The sequence below is a fragment of the Panthera uncia genome, chromosome A2 (genome assembly GCF_023721935.1).
Source record: "Panthera uncia isolate 11264 chromosome A2, Puncia_PCG_1.0, whole genome shotgun sequence".
Classification (NCBI taxonomy): Eukaryota; Metazoa; Chordata; class Mammalia; order Carnivora; family Felidae; genus Panthera; species Panthera uncia.
The window spans coordinates 156,286,273-156,313,093 of NC_064816.1; the positions used below are offsets into that span (position 1 = coordinate 156,286,273).

The 26,821-nt window shown below is 49.8% G+C and overlaps 1 protein-coding gene across 1 annotated transcript; it reads right to left on the minus strand.

The window, feature by feature from the left end:
- Positions 1–6: 6 nt before the first annotated feature.
- ZNF777 (zinc finger protein 777) lies at positions 7–26,821 on the minus strand. The gene is made up of 6 exons (XM_049642059.1): positions 26,572–26,821; positions 22,095–22,946; positions 20,722–20,848; positions 18,573–18,686; positions 4,640–4,891; positions 7–1,208 (listed from the first exon to the last, which is right to left on the minus strand). The coding sequence occupies exons 2-6, from the start codon at positions 22,929–22,931 to the stop codon at positions 52–54; spliced, it is 2,487 nt and encodes an 828-aa protein (XP_049498016.1). The 5' UTR covers positions 22,932–22,946; positions 26,572–26,821; the 3' UTR covers positions 7–51.

Genomic DNA, 26,821 nt, shown 5'->3' on the forward strand with positions numbered 1-26,821 from the left:
GGCCGCGCAGCTGGCGGCGCACCTGGCCGGGCGGCGCGGCGGCGGGCGCGCTCACTCGCCCGTGTGGGTCCGCAGGTGGTACTTGAGCGACTGCTTGTAGCGGAAGCACTTGGCGCAGTGCGTGCAGGGGTAGGGCCGCTCGCCCGTGTGCGCGCGCTGGTGCTCCAGCAGGTGGTGCTTCTGCGTGAAGCGCTTGCCGCACTCGGCGCAGTGGTAGGGCCGCTCGCCCGTGTGGATGCGCCGGTGCTCGAGCAGGTGGTGCTTGCGGATGAAGCTCTTGCCGCACTCGGGACAGGCGTGCGGGCGCTCGCGCGAGTGCACGCGGCAGTGGTTGGTGAGCTTGGACTTCTCGCTGAAGCTCTTCTCGCACTCGGGGCACTTGAAGGGCCGCTCGCCCGTGTGAGTCCGCTGGTGGCGCAGCAGGTGCGACGGGCGGCTGAAGCTCTTGCCGCACAGGCTGCAGATGAAGGAGACCTCGTGCTTGCCCGCGTGCACGCGCTGGTGGATCACCAGGCTGATGTGCAGGCGGAAGCTCTTCTTGCACTCGGGGCACGTGTAGGGCCGCTCGCCCGTGTGCGTGATCTGGTGCTTGGTCAGGCTCGACTTGTGGCTGAAGCTGCTGTCGCACTCGGGGCACTTGTAGGGCTTGGGGCCGCCGCCGCCGCTGCCCGAGCTGGGCGACTTGGGGCGCGGCTTGAGCGTGTGCTTGGGGGCGAAGCCGGGCCCGCGCTCGGGGGACGCGTAGCCGCCGCGGACGCGGTGGATGCGCTGGTGCAGCGTGAGCTGCTGCTTGTGGCGGAAGCTGATCTCGCACTCGGCGCACTCGTAGGGCCCCTCCTTGATGTGGTTGCGCTGGTGGATGATGAGGTTGATCTTCAGCCGGAAGCTCTTGCCGCACTCCATGCAGGTGAAGGGCCGCTCGCCGCGCCGGTTCCGCTGCTGCTGGCTCGAGGAGCCGCGGCTGTCGCCCGGGTGCCGCTCCCCGTGCGTCGGCGGCGCCAGCCTCTTCACGGCCGGCTTGCCCAGCTGCAGCGGCGGGGGGCTCTCCTCGCCCTCGGGGGACAGCTCCCCGGGCAGCGGGGTCTGGTACATGCCGGCCTCGTAGCGCCCTGACAGCTGCCCGAGAGCCTGCAGGTGCTGCGGCAGCTCGTCCTCCTCCTCCTCTTCCTCCTCCTCCTCCTGCTCCTCGGTTTTGATCACGATCCCCTCTGCTCCAGGGACAGGGAGAGAGACGGAGAGAGGTCAGTTGTCGCCCGGGGCCTCCGCCCTGGGCGCCGGCGGGTGAGGTGGCTTCACCCTCGCCCACACACACTGCCTGTGTCTCACCGGCCCCGGTGCCTTCTTTGGGGAAAACGCTCCTTTCCACTCTCTGCCGCCCCGCGGCCCCCACCTCCACGGGGTTGGGTGTCTGACCCAGGCGGGCCTCGGGGTTGGGTCAGGAAGGAGCCCAGGCCCCCAGTGGCCCGTGGGAGCCCTCTCTGGGAATTCTATGCAGAGGGAGCAGGAAAGGGGCGGCCCGGCGCCCATCTCCCCAAGCTGCTAGCGGGCAGTACTCAGCAGGAACGAAGGAACCCAGCATGCGGAGCCCCCCGGGGAACCACTAGGGTCCAGGGTGCCTGAAGCTGGCATGCTGGTGGACCTATGGATTCCTATCGTGGGCCAATAAGCACGCCTTCCGGTTTTCACTTAGGCTGCTTGGGGAGGTGGGTTTCTACCATCTGTATGGAAAGGGCCCTGACTCATCAGGCTGTCACTGTTTTCTGGCTCCCAGGTCTCCCAGGTCTCCTCCTTTCGTGAGCGCACCTCTGGGCCTCCCTCAAGCGCCTTTACTCGCCTTCCTCCAGCAACTGCTCCCTCCTCTCCATGCCTCCAAATCACCCGGGTCACACAACACCCACCTCCAATCCTGTCTTTGCCCTAAAACCTTCCTCGACCTGCCCAAGCTGCAGCCCTCAAGCGCCCCTGAGCGCACAGCACAAGCTGGTGCGCCTCCCCAGGACTTGGGGACCTCAGGCTCCTCACGTGGCACCGCGCACGCACAGGTGGGGGACTCACCTGCGGTGGCTGTACCTACCCTGAAGCTGGGGTCGGGGGGGGGGGTCCCCTCTGCCTCTCTCCCACGCTTTGCTGTGGGGGGTGTTCTGCGAACTCCCGGACTGGACGATGTGCTCCTCCACCCCGCCCTCCACCCTCTAGGCTGGCCCTTTAGGGCCCAACTTGTCAGCTGTTCTTCGTAGTGTTCTATAGTGTTCCCCGAGCACCTAAGTCCTAGAGGAAAGGAGTGGCCTCTGACTCCTGTTTGCATTTTCTCAGATGCCTAGTACTTACTTGGCAACCCCCTAAACACTGATAATTGGTGTCACACACTGTGTGACATGAGAAAGGCACTCACCTTTCTAGGCCCACCTGTGAGGCGGACGCAGCAATAGTTGGCATTTGCAGAATTCTTAAAAGCAAACAAACGAGAACTTTTTCAAGTTCTCGCCTGACAACTGGTGTCTTTTTATTCACTATCTCTTAGAGGGTAAGTCGAGCAACACAGACGTGGGGCATCCACCCCAGAGATACCAAGTGACAGTTCCAAATAAAGTAAATGAAGTCAGACCTTTTCAGAGCTTGCAACTTAGGGACCACCTAGTCTGTCTCCTCAGCTGACGGGGAAACGAGCTGGCAGCGTGCGCGAGCTGGCCAAGGTCTTGGCCACAAATTCGTTAGTGACCGCCGGGCCACAGCCCGTTCTACTCCTCTGAACCCAGGACATGGCAGGACATAAGCGTGCCAGTCCCCGCTCAGGCCGGACAACAGATTCTCAGTAGCAAGGGACCCAGAACATCCTCGGAACAGGATGCTTCAAAGATCAGGAAGGAGGAGGCAGCTTCAGAGGTTGGTAATTAGCTGTCCCTGTGCTTATCCTGAAAATGAAGGTTGTTTCTGAAAGACCCAGGGGAACTATGGGCCTTGGGACATTTAAGCTCTCCTTGAGGGGCGCCTGGGTGGCTCAGTCGGTTAAGCGTCCGACTTCGGCTCAGGTCATGATCTCACGGTTTGTGGGTTCGAGCCCCACCTCGGGCTCTGTGGTGACAGCTCAGGGCCTGGAGCCTGCTTCAGATTCTGTGTCTCCCTCTCTCTCTGTGCCCCTCCCCTGCTTGTGCTCTCTCTCTCAACAATGAATAAACGTTAAAGAAAAAAAAAACTCTCCTTGAGCATCAAAGTTTTTGTTTTTGTTTTTTTCAGTGAAATGAGAATGAAACAGCTAGCCCTAAAACCCAGGACTCCAAATCCCACCAAGTGCCATTCAGTAATTTCCTAAGATTCCCAGTAGAATTAACGGGAGTGCCCACAGGGGACTCTGGCCTTTCTATTGTGAGGCTTTGCTGTGGCACATCCTCAGAGGTTGCCCTGTGTCTTTCACTGTTTTCCAGAGACAGCATATGGTATATTAGAAGGATTTCTGGAATATCATGCAGTTCTTTAAAAGCAAGGAGTTAGATCCACATCTTTTGCCCAAGAAAGATGTCCGTGCTATTTTATGACGTGCAAAAAAGGCAAACTGCAAAGGAATCATCTACAAAGTGAACAATTTTTTTTAAAGCATCAGGATAATACTTTAAAAAAACCTATTAAATAAAAAATGGATGTGGACACATTTCTCAGTACAAACAGCATATAAACTGATAGGATAGTTAATGACTCTTTTGCACGTAAACAAAACATCTAAACAAAAACCAGAACCTAAGTGTATTCCTTAAAAATTTGGTAGAACTCACTTAATTCCTACCTCCCACAGTAGATACAGAATGTGGGAAAAAAGAGCAGAAGCTTCCCAGCTCAGTTGGTAAGTAGAAGATCATTTTATTTCCCAAACTAGATGAGGGTGGCTGAAGAAAGGTTCAGGCTGATTTGCTTTATGAATAGAGCCGAGAACTCCTGAACAAAACAGTAGCTAACTAAGCCTAATGGTGCATTTTAGAAATACACCATGATGACAAGATGGGGATTTTCTCAGGACTGCCCAGACCGTTCAGCATCAATCAGCCACAAAAGATGTCCTGAGCTCAGGCTGCTGAGGGCGACACTTCCTCACTGTTCTTGAACTCCTGAGGAGCAAGAACTCCCAAGTGTGCAGAAGGGTGACCCAGAGGTTTCACGATCAAACACAAGTGATGGCTCGATTCTACCGGGAAGGGACCGTACAGTCCGGTATTTTAAAAAGCATGCGTTGTGGGGGTTGAGATCTCCGGGTCACTGAGGCTTCCAGAGTGACCTAAGAACCATCAAGGACACACCGGGAGACAGAAATTCTAGCTTGGCCCCAATGTCGTGACCTTGGGCAATTGATCTGACCTTCTCTGCCTGTAGAAGGAGGGGAGCTGGAGAGAGATAATCTCTGAGGTCCCTCTGGGTCCTCATCTGACCTAGTCTTTGGCTGTTAATACCTTCTGCCCAGGCCAGAGACCGATTCTTACAAATCCTGAGGCAGGACACCAGCACCTGAGACCACGCCGGGGGACGTCACACCTATCCACTGATCACTGCCACATGACCGTTCGGAGAGAAACTCCAACTTTCCCACGAGGCAGGGGCCTGCCCGCGGGCCTGATGGCAGCAGCTCCCCACGCCTGGACCCTCTCCAACTGACCTGCGCAGTTTCTCTGCTGCACCAGCATCTGTTTGAGCTCGCTGAACTCGCTGGAGCCTTCGGTGGACTCTTCCAGCGTATTGTCCTGTTCTTGCATGTCTAAATCTGGCTGCTCCGCACACGGGTCGCCCAGCTCGGAGTCCTGAAAGCCATGCTCCTCCACCTGTCCCATCAGGGGCTCCGGCGTCTCCAAACTTTCTGAGCCCTCGTCGTTGGTCTGCACCTCGATCTTAATCACGATCCCGTCGTGTGCTGGGAGGGCAGGGAGGGGTAGGGGGTGGGGGTGGGGGAGGGAAACAAAAGAACCCAGAACATGGTCATTGCACGGCCAAGGTTTCTGCAGCCTAGATTTTACATTTCAAGAATGCTGATTTTAGAGACCGTGAGGAAATACAATGTTGAGTGAGTAGACAGAATTTTCTGGACATTTTGTACGAACTGGAGTAAAGTTAAATAGATGCAGAGTTTGTGTTCCACAACCCCTACAGTTTTTAAAATAGTACTGCCAGGGTTTAAAAAGAGATCTTAATTCCCTTTCCCGGGTCAGGCCAGCCAAAGTTGACAGTTTCTCTCCCTTAGAGTCAAGTTGAATAACGAAAAGGCCAACCATCTCACCCTGCACACCCTTCCAGCCCATGCCCCAGGGGTCCAGCATGGACAGACCAGAGCCCCCCGAGTCCCCCCAGCACCCTGGCCCACAGTTAACAAGCACGAGCACATGTACACTCGGAGCTCTTGGGTTTGTTTTTAGTTAAACAGCATCTGATTACACACATTGCCCTTTTTTTCAACTTGCCGGTAGGCCTGCAGGTGATTTCAAACGTCAACACACACACACACACACACACACACACACACACACACACACACACGGCCATCATGTTGCATAAGTGGGATCTCGCACATACTCTTTTAGCGCACAGATTTTTCTCTTTGGATTTGCCCTTCCCTTTCCCTCAATTCCCCTGTCGCCGCTTATGGCCTCCCCGGCAACTCCTGTAGTTAACCTAGTATTTTTCTCTATGCTTCTGTGGTTATTTATTGCAACAAGTTGATGCGTATCTGTTTTTATTTTCTGGCCATTATTGGTTTAAAAAAAAAAAAGAAAATTGCCATATACCTCCTCTTCCCTCTCAGGTATCCTGTAGAAATTCCTGCGCGGCAATTTCTGCACAGCTAATGCACTGCTCCTAAGTGCTGCGTGTGCGTCCAACCACTCCCTTCCCGCAGGAACATTCACTTTTTTGTTTCTGGTCTTTTTGCGTGATCAACTGTGCTGCAATCACATGTTGATTTACATGGCCGCCTATCAAATAGGGATATTATTTCCGTGAGAGCCCCGGGAGCGGGGGCCGCGGAGTCAAAGGTGTCATTATTTTTAATCTGGTAGAAGTCATCAGGCTCCTTTTGAGCCAGGCTGTGACAATTCATATTTCTACCTGCATGAGAACATCCTCTTCCCCACACCCCTGCCAGTGACAGACACCTAAAATTTTCCTCACTCAGATGGGGGTAAATTGACAATTTACTGATACTTTCCTGACTCGGGTGATCTGAGTATTTCTTTTACTTATTGGCCTTTTCTAGTTGATTCTGCATGAACCGTGTTCTGTTTTTGTCAATCGGTAAGGGTCCTTTGGTTCCTGTGCTAAAGATAACCCGTCTTCCCTTAGCAGCATTTCAGACACTCCCAAATCTAACGTTTGTCTGTTGACTCTGTGCCACCTCTTATCAGACCGCTTTCTTCACGTTTTCACGTGGTCACCCATGTCCCTCTTTCTTTCATGGCTTCTGGGTTTTCTGTCTTAGTTAAGAGGGTCTCCTCCGCCCCTGGATGGTTCATCTGGTCTCCTGGATTTTATTTCAAGGTTTTTATGGTTTTATTGTTTACATTTAGGTCTTTGCTCCATCTGAAATTTATTTTGTGTAGAGTGTGAGGTAGGGATTCAGTCTTACTTTCTTCCATATGGAGAGAGCTGTGCCGGCATCAACTCCCTCACGGTTGAAAATCATTTTGTTAACTAAGGAACTTATAAATGTATAATGCCTAAACATATTCATTCATTCATTCATTCATTCAGTGCATATTTACTGAGCATCAACTATGGGCGATGGGGTGTTCGAATGGCTTGGGACACATCAGTGAGCATAGCAGAGCTTCTCCCCTCCCTCACACATCTCACCTCAGGCAATAAACATAATTAATAAATTATATGGTATGCTAGAGGGTGATAAGTGTTGTGGGAAGAGAAAAGAAACCAGGAAACTCGTAAACAAAGCCAACAGTCCCTGCCCCTGTGAAGCTTCCTGGCTGTTGACCGCGGGCACTGGTGATCCCCAAGCTCAAAGCCGAGAAAGCGGAGCCACCAAGTGCACTTACTAGCAGCTGATGCCACGGGACCCAAAGCTGCGTTCTTCCCGATGCCCGGCAACCCTTTAATCCTCTTCCACGCAGCCAATCTGTCTCCTGCCAGCCGTGGGGAGTAGCGGCAATATAAGGCAGCTCTGATGGTCCCCGACGCCCTGTCCGCAGCCTTAAACACGGACGTGCCTACCTCCCCCCCAACAACCAAGTCTCCAGAACACTTTCATCCTATTCTCTGTCTCACAAAGAAGATGGAGTCACACACGCTCACGTCGGTGCCTTGCTCCTGCTCTAGCTCAGTCATCCTGCTTCCTCCCCTTTCCTCTCCCACTGGGGGGGGGGGGGCGACAGTGGCCCCTCTGCTCTTTCCCTTAACCCTGCCAGTTTCCAGTGTTCATGGGGCCACTGGCCACCGCGCTCCACCAGCAGGGCCTGCTTCTCTCTGCAATCCTGGTCTCTGTGCTAGGGTCACAGGCACGACCGTGACTCTGGTACCAGGAGAAGATCTTCCCTGACTTCACAAACACCTGAAAACATTTTGCTTGCCTCCTCCCTAAAGTAGTCTTCAAAAAAAAATTTTTTTTAATGTTTATTTATTTTTGAGAGAGAGAGAGAGACACACACACACACACACACACACACACACAGAGTGCGGGCGGGGGAGGGGCAGAGAGAGAGGGAGACCCAGAATCCAAAGCGGGCTCCAGGCTCCGAACTGTCAGCACAGAGCCCGACACGAGGCTCGAACTCACAAACCGCGAGATCATGACCTGAGCAGAAGTCACACACCTAGACGACTGAGCCACCCAGGCGCCCCCTTAAAGTAGTCTTTAAAAACTAGGTACCCCTTTGCACTTTTTTTTGAATAAACATATCAAATGCTTCAGTAACTGCAAAAGATGTCACTTCTGGAGTACTGTAAATATTGATGTTTTGAAATAAACTTTTCCGCCACTTTTTAATGTCACCAGTGGCATCTAAGGACCGCAACAATTTTAAACCCGCTATTATTCACTTAAAAAATACACAAACAAGTTCTTCTTCGATACTTGCAATTTTTGTATCATCCCTTTGCACCCTGAACTTCTATTTTCATTCCCACTTTACCCACAGAATTTTATCCTCATAGAATATATTTTTATGCTTAGAAGACTTTCACGGGTCTCCTCGTCTACCATTCTGCCACAGAAATGTGTATGTAAATTGAAAGATTAATCTTGCTTTCATTTCTACTAACCACAGGGCTCTCTACTTGTTGTCTTCCTGGCTTAAGTTATCCTTAGTTATTATTACTATAGAATGATACACAGTGGTTATTCAAGACAGAAAACAAAAAAATGTATTAGAAATGTCTCTTAGAAGGATGGGAGGAATTTTTTATTAGTTTGCTTATCTGAGAATGAATATTCTTTTTTTTTTTATAATTTTTTTAAACATTTATTTATTATTGAGAGACAGAGAGACACAGAGTGTGAGCAGGGGAGGGGTAGAGAGAGGGGGAGACAGAATCTGAAGTAGGCTCCAGGCTCCGAGATGTCAGCACAGAGCCCGATGCGGGGCTTGAACCCACAAACTGCGAGATCATGACCTGAGCCGAAGTCGGTCACTTAACCAACTGAGCCACCCAGGTGCCCCCTGAGAATGAATATTCTTATTGCTTGATTGAGACACAGTTCAGAATCAAATATATTCCTAATTTTCATTTTCATAAATACAAGCATTGGGAAAGCTCATTTACAAAGATACATGGATGGGCTGGCGGGAGCTTTGTTACGGAATCATCACTTGATTCTTTGAATTTGTCTGAATTATAATGCTATGAAAGCACACATGGTTAACATACCATCAAAAACTGTTTCTAATGACCTATTAGCTGACAACTTAATTAGGTTCTCTTTCAATTTTGTTGAAAGCAAAGTATTGCAAATGATCTAACTTGCGAAAGAATTTGCCATATGGGTCCCGACGCGATGCACTTGCGGCCATGTATCCTTGCGTTCTGGATTGTCTCTGTGACCCACAGGGCTTTTTATACCTCAGAGAAATGCTCCCTCCTAAGATGGGGATGGGGGGGGCGGTTTGTGGGATTTGAGACCTCACTCTGCCAAGCCTCCTACCATGCTCTCAGCTGAATGTAACTGTACTCCTCTCTATGGCGTTTCTTTCTTTTTCCCTCAAAATGTGCCATGTTTATACATTTTCATGCTTCCCTTCCATTTGTTAGACAGTAGGGAAGCCAGCTGTCTCCCATCAAAAAGACTTCCCCACCCCAAACAACTTTTGAAACAGTATTGACAACCAAATTGCATTTATAAGAAGTAATTTGTGGGGTGCCTGGGTGGCTCAGTAGGTTAAGCATCCGACTTCGGCTCAGGTCATGATCTCGCGGTTCGTGAGTTCAAGTGCCGTGTCGGGCTCTGTGCTGACAGCTCAGAGCCTGGAGCCTGCTTCGGATTCTGCGTCTCCCTCTCTCTCTGCCCGTCCCTCACTCGCACTCTGTCTCTCTCAAAAATAAATATACATTATAGGCAGTAATTTGTTCTCCCATTAAAAAAAATAAAGACACATCCCTTGTAGGACTATAGTTTATGACCAATGGCAGAACAGTAAGGAAAAGTTTTAAATAAATGGAGTGGGAACAAATGAATGAATGAATGAATGAATGGAGTGCAGACAACTGGCTTCCCAACAAGACAAGCACCTCGACATCAAAATAAATCACTGATGAAACAAGACTTTAGACACAATGAAATCACACTAGTATTAGAAGAAGAAAGCACAGCTTCTTCCCTTTCCTTTTTTCTTTCTTTATACAAGTGTGAGGTGCGGAAGAGGCTCTACCCCACGCCCTCTGGGACTTCAGATACTCCTTCTGGAGGCCGTCTGGCCAGCCACACCAAACGTGAAATGTGCCCAACACATACGCACTCTCATTTTTAGCTGTAACTTGTTTTGGAAAGAATTTCTCTAGTTTTGCCTGGACATTGTTTGGTGATGAGGGACTTCTTTAATTTGTGCTTGGTTTGTGATCTCTGTAAGTACAATTCTTCCTAAGAACCCCTGCAAGATGGGAAAAAAAATACTATCCTACAAATGGTTTCCAAATGTATGGTGGGTCTGTGAGCACCACATTTAATAGTTAGTGAAGCTGAAATAATGTTATATTTGCAGACACTTAGTTAAAATGTGTCATTATGTATATTCTGCGATTTTTTGTTTTCTGGAGCAAAAAAATATAGTTTATTTCAGATTTCAAATAGTTTTAGAGGCTTTTGAAAGCTCACAGGCCCAAGACCTGTGATCATGTTTACTAAATAAAAGGGGCTAAGTATTTCTACACATAATGTGAAACCCAGTCACCATAAAGAAAATAATGGGTAAATCTGAATACGCAGAAACTTAAAACTGATAAATTTGGGGGCGCCTGGGTGGCTCGGTCGGTTAAGCGCCCGACTTCGGCTCAGGTCATGATCTCACGGTCCGTGGGTTCGAGCCCCGCGTCAGGCTCTGTGCCGACAGCTCAGAGCCTGGAGCCTGTTTCAGATTCTGTGTCTCCCTCTCTCTGTGACCCTCCCCCATTCATGCTCTGTCTCTCTCTGTCTCAAAAATAAATAAACATTAAAAAAAATGATAAATTTGAACACACAACAATTTAAAACAGCCATACCCACCCCCACACAAATACTATATACAAAGGTAAACCATATATTTATATACATAATAAGACCTAATACCCTTAACATTTAAAAAGCTTTCACAAATCAATAAAAAGATGAATAATCCCAAAGGACAATAAGCAGAAGATAATTCATAAGACAAGACATCCTGGTGATCAATAAAGGTACGAAAATAGGCTCAACATTGCTCTTACAGAAGTCAAATGAAAGCACCAAAATATTGTCTTTTCTAGCCATCACTTTGGGCAAATAATAAAAAGATAAATAATACCTAATATCGGCTTCAGTGTGGGGAAAACAGGTAGTCACATGGTTGTGTATAAAACCGAAGGTGTATAAATTGGCACAATTGTTTTGAGGAACTTTTTTTTTTTTTAATATTTATTTTTGAGAGCGCGTGCACAAGAGACAGAGTGCGAGTGGGGAAGGGGCAGAGAGAGAGGGAGACACAGAATCCAAAGCAGGCTCCAGGCTCCGAGCTGTCAGCACAGAGCCAGATGCGGGGCTTGAACCCCCAAACTGTGAGATCATGACCTGAGCTGAAGTTGGACGCTCAACTGACGGGGCCACACAGGCACCCCAGTTTTAAGGGACATTTTTAAAGTATGTATCAATTTTTTTTAATTTATTTTTTAAAATGTTTTTATTTATTTTTGAGACAGAGACAGAGCTCCGAGCTGTCAGCACAGAGCCCGATGCGGGGCTCAAACTCACAGACTCTGAGATCGTGACCTGAGCTGAAGTCAGATGCTCAACCGACTGAGCCACCCAGGCGCCCCGGTGTGTATCAAATTTTTTAATGGGTCTACCCTTCTATCCACAAAGTCTACTTCTAAACAACTTTCTGACAAGTGCATAAGATTTACTTACAAAGGATCTTTAGTGAAGCACTGAAACTTGTAAACACTCTAAATGTACATCAGTGGGAGTTCATTTAAATAAGTTATGAGATCAATACATAGAATACTATAGTCTGCTACTAAAAAAAAGATTTGTACGTTCTTACATGCAAAGAAGTCAAAGAGACGCAATTGAAAAAAGCGAGTTCCCAATGTACGTACTGCTATATATACATATTTTTTTACAATGAGAAGGTATTTATGTCTTATATAGTTAAAGTTGTGTGTGTGTTATGTGCACATAAATTAGAAGGAATAAACTGTTGTCTTGCGAGAGAGAACTGCGTGGGACTTTCGCTTTCTCTGCATTCGTTTTTTGAATTGCGCTGATGAAACTTCAGAGTTTTACTGGAAAGTAAAAACGAGTGTTGCCACGTTAACCTTCCCTATCAGCTCAAAGCAAAGCAATGATGGTCAACACTAGCTTTCCAACCTTCTTAAGGCTGCACTTTCTGTTAGACTTTAAAAGTTTTTGGCATATTAATTTTTAAAATCTTAGGGGCGCCTCGGTGGCTCAGTCAGTTGAGCGTCTGACTTTGGCTCAGTTCATGATCTCACACTTCGTGGGTTCAAGCCCCATGTCCGGCTCTGTGCTGACAGCTTGGAACCTGGAGCTGCTTCGGATTCTGTGTCTCCCTCTCTCTCTGCCCCTCCTTTGCTCGTGCGCTCTCTCTCTCTCAAAGATAAATAAAAGGTTAAAAAAAATCTTAAAAAAAAAATTTATATATGTACCCAGGCCAAGGGTTAGTTTTTCAGAATGTGTTTTTAAAGAGCTCTCCCCCACTCCCAACCACTATTTCCTGTTCCCCAGAGGAAACTCCAACTGATTCCTTTGTCATTCTCCTTCCTAACTCTAAGGAACAGACTTCTATTGATACTCCTTGAGTTTTCAATTTAAACATCACCTATTGACTTCCAAGAGCTGAACATGAAGACCATCCCTCCGCATCCAGGCAAATCTTTTCCAAATCCCTCATCCTTCCAATTTAGGTTGCAACTCTGGCTGGATTAATTTCAGGTGTTCACATGACTAGACGACATTAATGTTACGTAAAATCGAATGTGTAGTATATACCACAGTTACTTGTCTGCGAACGTTTTTGCTTTCCCTGGAGTTGATCATTTTTTTTCCCTTGGCTTAGCTTACTGTTTTCATGAAGTGGGCTCTAAACTCCCCAACCTCCTCTGTAACGGTCTCTTCAAAACATTCAGATATAATGGGTATTTCTTACTTTCATCTACTTGAAGAAAAATTTTCTAGAACCTTCTGATGTGCTCCAGTCTGGACTGGTTGCCTCCAGGTGCACAGCTGTCTTCTCGGGATCCCCCTTCGGCAGCACCCCAGGGATTTGCCTCGCCTCGCTCATGTTGGAGCTCCTAACACCTCTTGCTCGGCTTACGTCCTCATTTCAGCAAAGCGCCTCCCCCACTTTGAGAGAGGGCGCGCACAGGAGACCTTGAAAACGTCTCGATTTCATTTCTCACATTAATTAGAAGGGTCTGGCTAATATAAAACCCTAGAATCGTTGGAAAATATTTTCCAGTTTAAAAAAAAAAGTTTATTTATTTTTGAGAGAGAGACAGAGTGTGAGCAGGGGAGGAGCAGAGAGAGAGGGAGACACAGAATCTGAAGCAGGCTCCAGGCTCTGGGCTGTCAGCACAGAGCCCGACGCGGGGCTTGAACTCATAAACCGCGAGATCATGACCTGAGCCAAAGCCGGACGCTCAACCGACTGAGCCACCCAGGTGCCCCAAAACATAGTTTTTTAAGTTTCTCTGCATGGTCCATGTTTCTTTGGAATCTATTTTTTCTGCTTTCTTTTCCTTTGGCCTCTGTATATTAGAGGCTTTCCCCAAATGTCTGTGGTTCTTGGTTTTCTATTTATAAGTAGAATACTCAAAAGAGATTTAAAGTTTGGTGTATTTAGGTAGGGCTTGCTAGTGATGGGTTTCCCAACAGGATGACTTCATGGAGTCATTTCACTGGGAAATACCTTGGGCTGGTCCCAAAAGTCTCCGGACAAGACTCTTCGAATACACTGTCCTGAGGTCTCGTCCTGGATGTCAGCATCATTTTGGAGTCCGGTTAGGGAGGAAGGCTGGAGATCTCAACATCTGCAGGTCAAGTTTCAGTGATTCCCTTGTTTTCAGCATGGTGCCCACCCTCCATTGTGCCTGGCGTCCACGTTCAGACATCCTCGTGTTCATCTTCTCCAGGGAGTAAGCCTTGGTTGTCCACCAGGGTTGGCAGAGGCAGATGCCAGTTGTAGGGATTGAAGGGGGCAGCAGAGGGGATATGGTAGTGTTTAAATGCCTCTTTAAAAGATCTCTGACTTTGGGGCGCCTGGGTGGCTCAGTTGGCTGAGCATCTGACTTCAATTCAGGTCATGATCTCATGATTCGTGAGTTTGGACCCGAATCAGGATATCAGTGGGAGCCTGCTTCGGATTCTCTGCCCACCCCCATCTCTGCCCCTTCCTCTTTCGTGCTCTCTCTCTCAAAAATAAATATTAAAAAAAAAAAAAAAAGATGTTTGACCAATCTTCTGTTTTTAACACCACTTTTGCCCCCATTTCCAAAGATACCTAGAGTCTCTGGTACTGCTGATTCCCAAGTCTTGAGTAGGGATGGGGGGTGGAGTGCAAATCGAGTTTCTTTTCTGCTTTCCCCAATACCAATTTTGGATTTAGCTTTCTAAATCAGTAATCACCCAGCCATCTGCTTTCAGACTTCCAAGATTTGGTTGCTGTTGTCTCCTTGTCCATTCCTTTTAAAAGTCCCTTCGCTCTTGCTTTAGAAGGATTCTGGGAGGTAGGAGTAAACACATGTTCAACCTGCCATCTTTAACTCGAAGTCTTTCTTCATGCATTGTTTTTGTCAAAAATTATTTTTACTGAATAAGAAGTAATATGTACTTACTTCAGAACATTCTACAAAGCATACAGAAAATAGGAAAAAAAGTCAAGTGGAAACATAATGAAATCGCATTTCTTCATTGAATTTTTTTTCCTATCCTTTGTTTACATCATGGACTTCATGTTACATTTACATTTTCCACTTCTGCATCATTAACTTCCCCTATCAACTGGATCACTGCCATCAGTATCCCTCATCGGCATTAGCGATCCCCATCTTAAGTAGACAGGGTCCGTTCCCCCAGCCACTGCCCCCTTATTTCCACTCCCCACTCACTGATGGTGGGCGCTGCCTCCCCCCCGCCCCCATTCTCCCCTCCATCCACTCCATCACATCGCCAACGCTCCTCCTGCCGAGGTCACTGGTGGAGACGGCAGTTTCTGCCTCACTAAGCTGCACGGCAGGATCCAACATGGTTGACCACGCTCCCTGCTTCTGGAAGCGCCCTCCTCTTGAAATACCCCACAATGCGCTATCCGAATTTTGCATCCTCTACCGACTGAGCCAGCCGCCTGCTGGGCCCCAACTATCCTAATTTTTTGCTACCTTTCTGACCACTCCTTCCGTTTCCTTCGGTTCCTCTGTTTCATCCTCCCTTTTTCAAATCCTGGCTGTGCATGAGAATCATCTTGGAAGCCTTTTAAAGAATATTAACGCCTAGGCCCCACCCAGACTGATATATTCCAAATCGCCAAATTTACTCTAAAATCCAGGGCTCCCAAGGGCATGGCCTCTGCTCTTTCTCCTCTCCCTCTCCAGACTGGGCCTATGCTACCAATGCCCAGATGTCTGTCTCTAGCTCACATTTCTGTTTTTAACCCTTTATTCAGCTGCTTTCTCAACACCAACACTCTCTCCTGGAACCCCTGCAGGGATCTCAAACCTGACATGTTCTTGTCGTATGTCTAGGTCTGCACCTCCTATTGTCCTCCATCTAGTGTCCTACTGCAGTCACAGGCCGGGGGGGGGGGGGGGGGGGGGGGGGACAATCTCCCTTGGTCAACACCCGCCAACTGCAGGTTGTCTCGAAGTCTCTACTGCCAAAACAGATCTCGGAAATACCCGCTTCTCTCCTGGGCTACGCCACGGTCGCCTGCTTGGGACTACGAAAAGTCTCCGCCTGGTCTCCTAGCTTCCAGACTTCCTTCCAGTAAGTTCTCCCTGGGGCAAGTGGAACTCCTACTTGCTCTTTAAGTTCCCACTAGACATTCCACTTGCCAAAGAGGCCTTTTCTGCTCTCCTATCTCAGCAGAGTCGATTGGGCTTGGATGCTTGCCTCCACAGCTCTCCCACCGTTCCTTACTGTAATTTTATATGCGGGGGGGTAGAGGGGGGCTGGTTATTACTATAAGCCTCTTGACATATGCAAATTGGTGAACTAAGTAATAAACATACAAATGAAACATATGGTATACAAACTTCACTTATGATTTTAGTGGCTAAGAGACTATTGTCATGCAACAAAACATTTGTACGTCTTAATCCATCGTTTGGATTCTCTTCCGTGCTATAGACTCTCAGAAAGGGAAGGAAATTATTAGGTCAAGTATATGAACACTTGAAATATTTAAAACGTATTTACAGACTAAAAAAATATCAAATTGCTTTTTAAAAAGCCTGAGACCTTGGATTTCAGCCATGCCTTCTGGTCTGTTTTACTCTCTGCTCATCTGTTAGGTGAAAACGGCACCTGGCTTCGCCGGGCCTCTATTGCCCCCTCATAGGGCCGCGAATGGGAGCCCGGGCTCTGAGTATTTGGAGAGCAGAGTCGATATCTGAATCATTTTTGGATCTCCTTGCCCTCAGGGATCCAAACCATAAATAACAGTTTACTGAATAAACTTTCCTTAGCCAGTTCATAAAATTGTCATGTTCAATGCATTTGGAACTGTGAAAGTTCTCAATGTTCTAGGCTTTTCCTCACCGGTATCACACCAGAGCTGGTTTTGCAGCCACCCTTCTCAGGGAGAAGACACAAGAACAGGCAGGTTACCACTAGCACGTCTGGGGCTCAGATAACCGCAGATTCACAGAACGATCCCACTGCCCAGAGGCCAGGGCCTCTGGTCTCGCACCGGGGTGCGAGTTCACAGCCAGCCCTGTGTGACGTTGGTTCCCACGTCCTCCCCTGTCCTCCCTCCAGTCCAGGCTCTGAGACGCCAGAGATGGTCAGTGGAACAAATGGCACATTCCAGCCACACAAGGCAGCCTCTGTGAGGCGGCCGCTTCCCACGGAAGCTCGGGCCACAGATGTGCGTGTGCCAGAACAAACCCAGCCTGAGGCAGAGTGGGTTGAGGTGATTTGCTTTCAATTCTGGCCCTCCCCTGTGGGAGGCCCATCTGTGATGAGGGTGTGAACACATCGATGGGGTTCAGGGATCGATGCTGTCATCCCAGCGCTTCTAAGAAGATGCTAGAGAAGCAGTGCGTGGACCACAAAATCCTCCTGGGACGTCAGACCGGACCTTAGCGTATTTACCATAAACTGCTCTCCCGTCTTCTCATTCTCAGCCTCCGAGGCCTTCTTTCTCATTTCTTCTGCTTCAGATATGTTTCTTCTTCTCACCTGACCTTCGTTTTTGGCTGTGGCCACGCGAGCCTTTTGGATACGCTTATTTTCTTCCAAACCAAAGGACCCTCTGCCAGATACTATACTTTGTCCCCAAGCCCCCGTTCTCGCCTACTTTTAAATCGTCTTTTTTGTCTGCCAGAATGAATTCAGAGGAGCCTCTACTCTCAGTGTGAGTCTCTAGGAAGTAAGGCCACTGGCTTTCTCTGAAGGATGCCAGCACCCATTTTCCACAGGCTTCTGTCTCTTCTGTCAGTTGCCGTTGCTTTCGGTACACGGGGTTGACGTTGCTCGGTGTCTCTGGGCCTCCTGCCGGAAGCCGGCTGACAGGTCCCGGAATCGGCAACATTACTTCATAACAAGACCTGGCTGTAGGCTCCAATGAGTTCTCCCACGAGACTGTCATCCTTTTTCAAAAGATATGATCACCAATGATGTCTGGCTGCGAAGGACAAGCATCAGCTTCGCTGCAGACCTTCAAGGTAGATGATACAAGCCCAAAGGCGATTCCAGAGCAGGAACTCCAAAAACAGACTGTGCACCACGAAAGCACCCGCAGGGCAAGCATGTGGGCCACGGATAGGGCGGCTGGGGAGGGACAAGACCCCACGCAGAATGAGAACAGCTGGTGTTTACTGGGCCACTGGTGCACGCCAGTCACCCCTTCAGGCCCTAGGTATTATTCCCAGTTCTATTTTGTAGATGGCGAAAACAAGTTTCCAAAAAGGCTGAGTAACTAACATCAAACCACGAGTGAGCAGAGAAGCTGGGATTCTAGGGCAGGCACCTGACACTGGAGTCTGTGCTTGAGAATATGGCCAGTCCTGCTTGGCACCTTTCTGCTGCCTCCATCAAACCGTCCCATCTAAGAAATTTTTTTTAATCTTTATTTACTTTTGAGAGAGAGAGAGAGCAGAAGAGACACAGGGAGACACCGAATCCGAAGCAGGCTTCAGGTTCTGAGCTGTCAGCACGGAGCCCGACGCGGGGCTCGAACTCACAAACCGCGAGATAGTAACCTGAGCCGAAGCCGGACACTCAACCGATCAAGCCACCTGGGTGCCCCTCAAACTGTCCCACCTAGACATTGTCCTGCATGTTGCACAACATTCCCAGTCAAGTCTGCCTGTCCCTATCCTTCCACTGACTGGCTGTAGGACCCAGGGTGTGGCCCTTCTCTGGGGGGCTCCAGAATGCATGATCACTAGCATCCCGCCAAGTGACCACTTTTCTTTCGGTTCTGGTTTTGTTTCCTGCAAGAGTGAGACAAGGGCGGAACACTCCCTAAGACGATGAACCCAGTGGCATTTTTATTTGTTGGCCACTTGGGCCACTGGGGATTGAGGAGGCCTCCAGCAGGCCCCAGTACCTGCAGGCCTCCTTCCCGCACACAACTTGCTGAAACATCCCTTCGGGGTCTACCGTGGATTGCAACGCTCCATGCTGGGCTCCCTGAGTGCTGAAAGATCTAGAAGGCAGAGCTCCAGGCCACCCAGTAGCCACTCACCAGCACTGGGATCCGCGGGCGTCTCGCCTTCCTCGGAGTCCTCTTGTTCCTGCATGGTCGGCCTCTCCCCACGCTCCATCTGCGACATGAGGTCTGGTTTGGAAATTGCATAGTCTGGGCAGAAGGAAGGAAAGAAGGCATCCTGTGTGGTGAGGTGTCACCTGGGTGACCGGGACCCTAGGAGCAGCCACCCTACCAGGGGCCGTGTCGGAAGAGAAACGGGCCAAGTTCCCAGCCCTTCTCCTTAGGGACCCTGGTGTGTGTGGGCCTGCACGCGTGTGCATGCATATGTGCGTGTGGGCCTGCACGCGTGTGCGTTAACCAGGGCCTCCCACGAGGGAGCCGCAGCAGGCACCGCCTTCCACCGGTGGAAACTGGCCCTCTGTCATCTGTGGCTCCCGTTGCTGCCAATGCCTGCTCAGGTTTTCATGACAAAGACCCAAGAGATTTGAAATCTCCTAGAGTGAAAAACTAATCCTGATGAAACCTAGAAGCCATCAAACTAGATAGTAATAGTGTGCCTCACATTAAAAAAAGTTTAAAGCTCTTTGGAGACAGAGTTATGAGATAAACCTGGAGGAAATACATGTGCACGTATTTGTCATAGGTGAGGCTTCTATACTAAATAGTTAACGTCCATCATTATATATAAAGAGCCTCTACAATAAGTGAAAAATAAAAAAGGAAATTTAAGTACGTAATTCACAGAGGAAATGCAAGTGGCCAGCACACGCAGGAAAAGATACACCAGTTCACCAGTCATCAAAGACAGACATACTTAAATAATGAAGTGTTATTTTCCACCTGACAGAAAAGACAAGTATTTAAAATAGAAGGACATCGGTTCGGGCCAGGGCACGGTGAGACGACATTGTCACACTCTGTGGTGTAAACACAGAGTTTACACCTGGAGGCAGGTGGCCATGGTATTGTAAACCTGCACTCTCCTTACTCGGCAAACCTCCTCCTTGGAATGTGTCCCATGGAAATACTCACGGAAGCACACATAAATACACAGAGATGTTGATTACGTTTGGTGGCAGCGAGAAGACGCGATCGGCCTGCCGCTCGCCGACAGCAGAAAGGTCAAATGCCCAGAGGTTCACCTGGAATGCTGCCCCGTCTTTCTGAGCTGACATGGAAAGCTGTCTACGGCCTACTGGTCGGTAAAATAGGTGAACAATCCCATTCGTGCACACCACAGACTGCATATGCACGAGTACCTGCCTCGTGTGTGTGTGTGTGTGTGTGTGTGTGTGTGTGTGTGTGTGTATTAATACCTGCCAAAGGGTCTGTGGTGGTTTCCTCTGGGGAGAAGTACTGGGGGGAGGGCAGGGATTGCTCCTTACTATATAAATCTAGATTGCTGAATTTTCACAATTATGTATATACTTTCAAAAGAAAAGAAAAAAATGAAAAAGAAAAAAGTCCTATCGGGGAGGTATGTGTGCAGAAAATTAACGGTTCTGACAAGAATCAAAGTTTCTATGCAACAGCATATATAATGTTTTTCTAACTTTTTGTGTGTGTCCAAAGAGTTTCCCATCACAGAGAAAAGGATACCTATAAAACTAAAGTATATTTTCCCAGGTTTGCCTCCTTAAATACTCTTATTAAAATGAAAACAGCAAGAATCCACAAACTTTGGGGTATTAGAGTTCTCAGTGAAATTGTGACTTTTTGGTAGGGATCTAGCATGAGTATTAAACTCCTGGGTCACAGCCTTCTCTATGCACAGTGGAGACCAGAACCCGGGGGACATATGCCCTCCATCAGGGACAATGTTCAGTCAGCTGGATGGTCCAACAGGAGCACTAACACCTGTCCTGTCTCCCTCACGGGAGAGTCGGGGGATTAAGTAATGTGCTTCTCAGTGAAGCACCTCGCACTCTTTTTAATAATAGTTTGCTGGACAAATTCATTACACACACACACACACGCACGCACACACACACACACACACACACACACACACCATTGGGAAACTCATATAAAGGTGAGACCCTGATGTCTGTCTTCCCCCTCCTTGCCCCAGTGCCCCTTGTTTTTGACTATGGGGAGCACTGGAGCACAGAACTCCCAACCCCAGGAGTTTCCAAACCCCAGGCCGGTGTTGAGGAAGCCCCCCATAAGCGAACCTTCTCCTTACCCATAGAAACCAGAGACTCATAGTTGCCCCTCATCACGTTCTTGTAGAGCTCCTTCTGCCACTCCGACAGGTTCCCCCACTCCTGCTCTGAGAAATGGACGGCGACATCATCGAAGGTGACAGGGACCTGAAACCACACAAGCTCAGCTTGGACCGACCGGAAGGCAGTCACAGGCCCTCAGTTGCCAAATCACAAGGCGGTGAAAGGCTCCACCTTTCCCCCCTCCACCTCCCCTCCCACTGCCCTGGCTCAAACACCTCTTCTTAGGACTGGAGTGGGCTAGGCCCAAAGGCACAGCTGTAGGTATTCACCACGGATCTCTCTAGAAAGCTGGCCTGACTTTAGCCACTGTCCTGGCCCCACAGAGTAAGGGCCTCATTTTATCTGGTCCGTTTTCTGTCTAGGATAATCCTTGCGGCTCTAAAAGCATGGTCTGCAGACCAGCACCATGGTACCAGGGAACCTGCTAGAAATGCAGCCCCTCAGGCCCGCTGTAGGCCCACTAAATCGGATTCTGCGTTTAGTAAGGTCCCCAGGGGATTCAAGTACACAAGAACATCTGAGAAGCGCTGGCCTACAGAATGTTGTCCAAGTCTCTTCCCTACGTAAGGCTGTGAACAGGGACAACACACAAAAGAACAGGAAGAAAACCAGTCCACGTTCAAGTTCTATCAGGATCTTCTGGGACATGATATTAAAACCCAACCACTCCCTAGCCTTTTAGGATACCTCTTGAAATCACATTTTTTTACTGGCATCGACATGATTTATAAGCCAACTGATAAAAACGTCGGGCCCGACAGAGCCCTGGAACATTTCACCAAGTTCTCCGTCCACCTCAACAGTGAACCACAGGTTCACACCTGTTGTGAATTGAACACCCTTCCAAATCGACGGTCCCTGGTCACTAGGATGTCGTCGGACGTTCTCTTCTATTCACGTAGGGTTTTATTAACGGGACAAATCATCTGAATTTGGGCCATCTTGGGTTTAGTGCAGCAATGTTGGCAACTAGGTATCATTGTATTTGTTTCCTTTTTTTTTTTAATTTTTTTAATGTTTATTTATTTTTTGAGAGAGAGAGAGAGAGAGAGAGAGCCAAGAAGGGGCAGAGAGAGAGAAGGAGACACAGAATCTGAAGCAGGCTCCAGGCTCTAGCTGTCAGCACAGAGCCTGATGCGGGGCTCGAACCCACAAACCGTGAGGTCATGCCTTGAGCTGAAGTCTGGCGCTTAACCAACTGAGCCACCCAGACGCCCCCAGTATTTGTTTCCTTCTTAAACATCTCTTTTCCCTTCTTTTATATGAAATTCCTAGAACACATCCCAGTTCAGATCGCTCCTTGGGAAGCCCCAGTTGGGATAGCTCTTACCTTGGGAACTTCTCCGTTGCTGCCTGGTGGCAGCCGCAGGATCCAGAAATTTCGGTTTTTCAGCAGGTTCTCCATGTTCTCCAGCCGCCTCTGCAGCAGCCCGTACTCCTGCAGCAGGGTCCCCAGCACGACCCACTTGCTCTCCAGATGGTTCGCAAACTCCACGGCCGTCTTCTCGCAGTCCGCCAGCTTCTTCTCGGCCGTCCCCGTCCGCCCCTCCAGGGTCAGGAGCCGCATGGCCTGGGCCTCCAGTTTCCTCTCCACGGCCTGGACGGCAGCCCACACGGCCAAGCGGGTGATCTCCGCTGTCGGGAGCGGTGTGTCCTTCTGGGCTGCCGAAGAGATCTGGAAGGGGGTGTCTTTTTGGGAAACTGGGCTCTGAAGCAGGGGGTCCATGTCGGTCTCGGGAACTGTGGGGGACAGGGTCAGGGGGTCTTTCTCAGGAACTTCAGGCGAGTGGAGGAGGCCTTCTTGGTGGGGGGTGGAGTGGGACAGAAGTGATATTTCTTGTTCAGCAGCAGCTGGGGGCGGATACTGGGTCTCTTCTTGAGAAGCCGGGCGACCCTGGAGACGAGTCTCTTGCTCAGAAGCGGCAGGATACAGGAGTGAGGGTCCCTTCTGGAGAACGTGTGGCATTCGGCCAGAGGTCTCTAGCTTGGGAGTTTGGGGCAGGGAGGCTTGTCGGGGAATGGGGGGAGATGAAGAAGGAATTTCTTTGGGGGGAAGAACACGCGATTGGAACAGAGTTTCTCGGGGGGGTCCAGCAGGGGCCTGACGTGGGGTCTCTTCTTGCAGAACACTGGGGAAGGACAGAGGTGAGGAGCGTTGGGTCTCCATGTCCAGCTGCTGGACCTGTGGTCAAGGAAAGAAAGGGCAGGATTGAAGGCCACAGTCTCCAGCTGGCAAAATAAACGCCAAAGTTAGGCACCCACATAAAAAAGGGTTTCCGGTTTATTGGCAATCAAGATCTGTTCCACGGACACGACTCTCTTCTTGAGAACCTCGCGCTGATTCAGAGATCAGTTACAAAAGCACAACTAACAACCAAGAAAGGGCGGCCATGCCACCTTCTGCTTTGATGGAGGCGTCTCTTTCTTCACAACAGACGCCTCACAGGATCACCCATGACCAGCAGCGTATGAGACGGACGCTGGCCTTGGCTTTCGGTCCTGTCCACACGGACCGCTGCCCGGTTACTCGACCTGTTCGCAGTGTCCTCACACGTGAAACAAAGACCACCTCGCTGAGTTTGAGCACTGAACATTAAATGAAATAAAACTTGGTAAAATGACAGAGCAGAGTTTTATCAGTGCCGGGCACTGTTACTACCCCAAGACTCCCAGCAAGGTGGGAGGAGACAGCGGTGGGGCCAGTGCTGTTCGAGGACTTACCTGGAAGATGAACGTGCCATCTGGCCCCAATGCTTCTTATGTGAATGGTCAGGTAGTCCCAGCCCTCTTAATTCTTTCCCTCACTTACTCTAGTAGTGAGGACACACAATTACCTTGTTTCCCAGGCTCTTTGAAAAAAGCTTACTGACTTAGCAATAGCATTTTTCAAAGGATTTATATGGTATAGGTTTGACTTTGAGACATGTTATATGGACCCAGCCCCTCCTGGAGAGGCTGAGTGGGCTTCTGGGCAGTCCAGGCTATAAGCAAAGAGAGAAGAGAGACCCTCAGCCAGGCCAGGGATATGGCAATTCAGCCACTTGTACGGGAGGCAAAGTCCCCGGGACAGATGGTCCACTGAGGCAGGTGCACTCCTGGTGGTCTGGGTTCCTCCCTGTGGTTTGTGAGATGGGAACTGGGGAGCGAAGGCCTGGACAGACTGGAAACAGAGCCGAAGTCAGCCAGTTCTGTGACTCGCCTCAAGGCTGGTGGGGACTAGAACCAAAAGAAAGATCGATTCCTTTGAGACTTTCTTTATTCACTCTCTTCCTGTTACCCACCTTGCTACATTCACATTGAGAGAATTCTTGTGTCACCGGGGAGGTGAAGCCAAGGTCTTCTGAATGACTAGCTCTGTATTTACTTATCCAGACAATCAATAGCTTTATTGGAGCTGAACAGAATTCCTTCTATAACACGTTTGTCCATTTCCTCATAATCTTCCTTCAGAGAATCTGCTGAATGGCCTGTCACTGTGCCACACACAAGCGATCTTTAATACAACTGAAATGCCCCTTCTCTTTGTTTGAAAAGGAGTATATCCCTGGTGTCCAGTCTGACATGTAGTACGTGCTCAATAAATGTCTGCTGGACATTTATTGGGTATACGTGATTGGGTCACAACAAAAACAAAAATGACGCTCCTTCGGTCACCTGTCAGAGCCTAAACCTATTTACGTTTCCTCCCGCTCTCTTTCCTTTATTTGCTCATTCATTCACTCACGAGAGCCTTAACTGAGACAGCACCACACTCTCAAGCCAAGAACTGAAAACGTAAGGCCTGTTCAGGCAGAATGTTTTCCGAGGTAAGTACGATCCGAGAGCTCTGCAGCTAGCCAGATGTGAGAGCCTATTAGTCAGATAACAGCTAACAATTACTCAGCACTTGCTGTGTGCCATGAATGGTGTTAAGCATGTTAAAGGGTTATCTCATTTAATCCCCAGGAAACCCTATGAAATAGGGACTCTGAGAACCATTCCCCACACTTAGCATATGAAGACGCTGAGGCGTGGAGAGGCCAACTCACTCGGCCAAGGTCACACAGCGGGCTGGCCGCAGAACCTGGGCCTCTGGGCAGCTGGTGGGTAAGTGTTCTGAATCCTCTCCACCTCTAACATCCAGAGGCATGGAGACTTCCCAAAGACCTGGGGGTAGGTTCTATGTTAGGGAAGGCCCTGCCCATAAAGACAGGGCCGCTGAAAGCCAGGGGTCAGGGACGCCTTTGAAACCCTAATGAAAGTTATGGATGCTCCACCCCCCCCCCCCCCCCCCCCCCCCAAAACACACACCGGCCCCCACACAAAAGTCCGCAAACGCTTTCAAGGGCTTTGCAGACTCCTAAACCTGAAGACTCATCAACAAGTAAGCCACCTCTCAGCTCCTCACCGGTGAAGGCAGACAGAGGCCAGGCCTGTGGGACGGGAGCCTCAGACACAGGGCAAGTGACTAGCATAATGCAACACAATAAGCCCATCAGGGCCCTGTGCTGGGAGGGGGATTAGGGTATTTGTCTACAACTACTAGGAAGAAGGGAAAATCCCCAGGGGCCAAGTTAGTATCCCTGAGTGATACAGGGGTTTAACTAAAACCATGACAAAAAGCCCCATCCAGTACAGTACAGAGAGCCAGCAGGCTAAGATATCTTTCCCAACCAGTCTCATCAGAGCTCAAGGAAACTACCATTTCTTTGCTCTCTATTATTAGCCTGGCTTTTCCCATTTCCAGATTTGGAGGACTGCTGAGGGATGAGGGGGCCACAGGAGCACACCCCCTCCTCTACCCCCAAATTAAAGCCCCTTGCTATAATGTCGTCAGTACCAATAAACCTGTGGCTTGATTTTACCCTAAGCATAAAGAAATGGCCAAGGAGAGGGATGGAGCTGTAAATATAATATCTAAGATGAACAAGCTTGCATTCTCAAACCATGGGGGGTGGGGGGGGCAGAGAGGATTCTGGACCTTTATCACAGGATTTAACCGACTCTCCCTGCCTCCTGTATCCCGAGTGGATGGGGGTCTCCAGGCTTCATTTATCTTAGCAGAATAGTACAGAACCATTCCTATCAATTTATAAAGAAAAGAAAAGAAAAGAAAAGAAAAGAAAAGAAAAGAAAAGAAAAGAAAAGAGAAAAAGCTGTGCCAGTTTCTTGTATGACCCGGTGTGGTTCACTCAGAATTATATACCATTCAAGGGCCCTGGAGACCTCAACCCAGAGGTGGGCATTTTGAAATCTCCACTGTATTTTGTTTTTCCAAGAGATGATGATGAGTTGTATTGAACCGGGAGGCTCTTTAGGAAGCGTTTATCCCGACCCCTTCCTGTACACACCAGTAAACTGAGGCTCAGAGGCACTGACCCTCATGCAGCAATCCTGCTCCCAGGCACAGCCACCGCATCTCAAAGAGCAGGTCTGCGGGGAGATTTTGGGACCGATTTTTGAGAATGGCCCATTAAAGAGGAACATCAGCCACCAAACCCCTAGGAGCTCGCTCCCCCGACCCCATCCGTCTGGACACCCAGAATTTGGCAGGGGGCCCTCCGGAGGCAGGGGCTGGAGGCCCAGGCGCCGGAGCACGAGGGCCACCTGCTCCCCACCACGCAACCGCTCGGCCGGGCGCTGCCCGGCCTCTCACCCTGCCGTCACCTCCCCCCCCGACGGGCCGCGTCCACCGCGAGCCGGGCCAGGCCCCTAATCCAGGGCAGGCCGCCGCCAGAGCCGCCCCCCTCCCCGTCCAGGCCCGCCGCCCGGGAGGCTGGCATTTCTGGGGACGCGGGCAGCGGGCCACGGATGACTCGCTACGTGACCTTGGGGCAGGCCGGCCGGGTCGCCGCCAGGTGTCTGTGCCTCAGTGTCTCCGCTCTGCGAAATGGGGAGAGCCGCGTCAGCGCCGCGCTCCGGCCGCGGGAGGCTCGGCGGGGGCGAGCTCTGCGGAAAACGTGCGGCGGCAACCCCGACGGACGCAGCGCCGGCTCCGCAGGGAGCGAGGCGCGCCGCCCGGGGCGCCCACCTCCGGGCCCGCGAGCGGGCCAGGCCCCGGCGTCCCCGCAGCCTCGC

Coding starts and splice junctions, on each gene's coding strand:
- ZNF777 (XM_049642059.1), bottom strand. CDS start 22,931: ATGGAGACCCAACGCTCCTCACCTCTGTCCTTCCCCAGTGTTCTGCAA. Junction 4,892..18,572: donor GCCCGCGGATCCCAGTGCTG/GTGAGTGGCTAC, acceptor CTGCCCTCCCAG/CACACGACGGGATCGTGATT. Junction 1,209..4,639: donor GCAGCAGAGAAACTGCGCAG/GTCAGTTGGAGA, acceptor TCCCTGGAGCAG/AGGGGATCGTGATCAAAACC.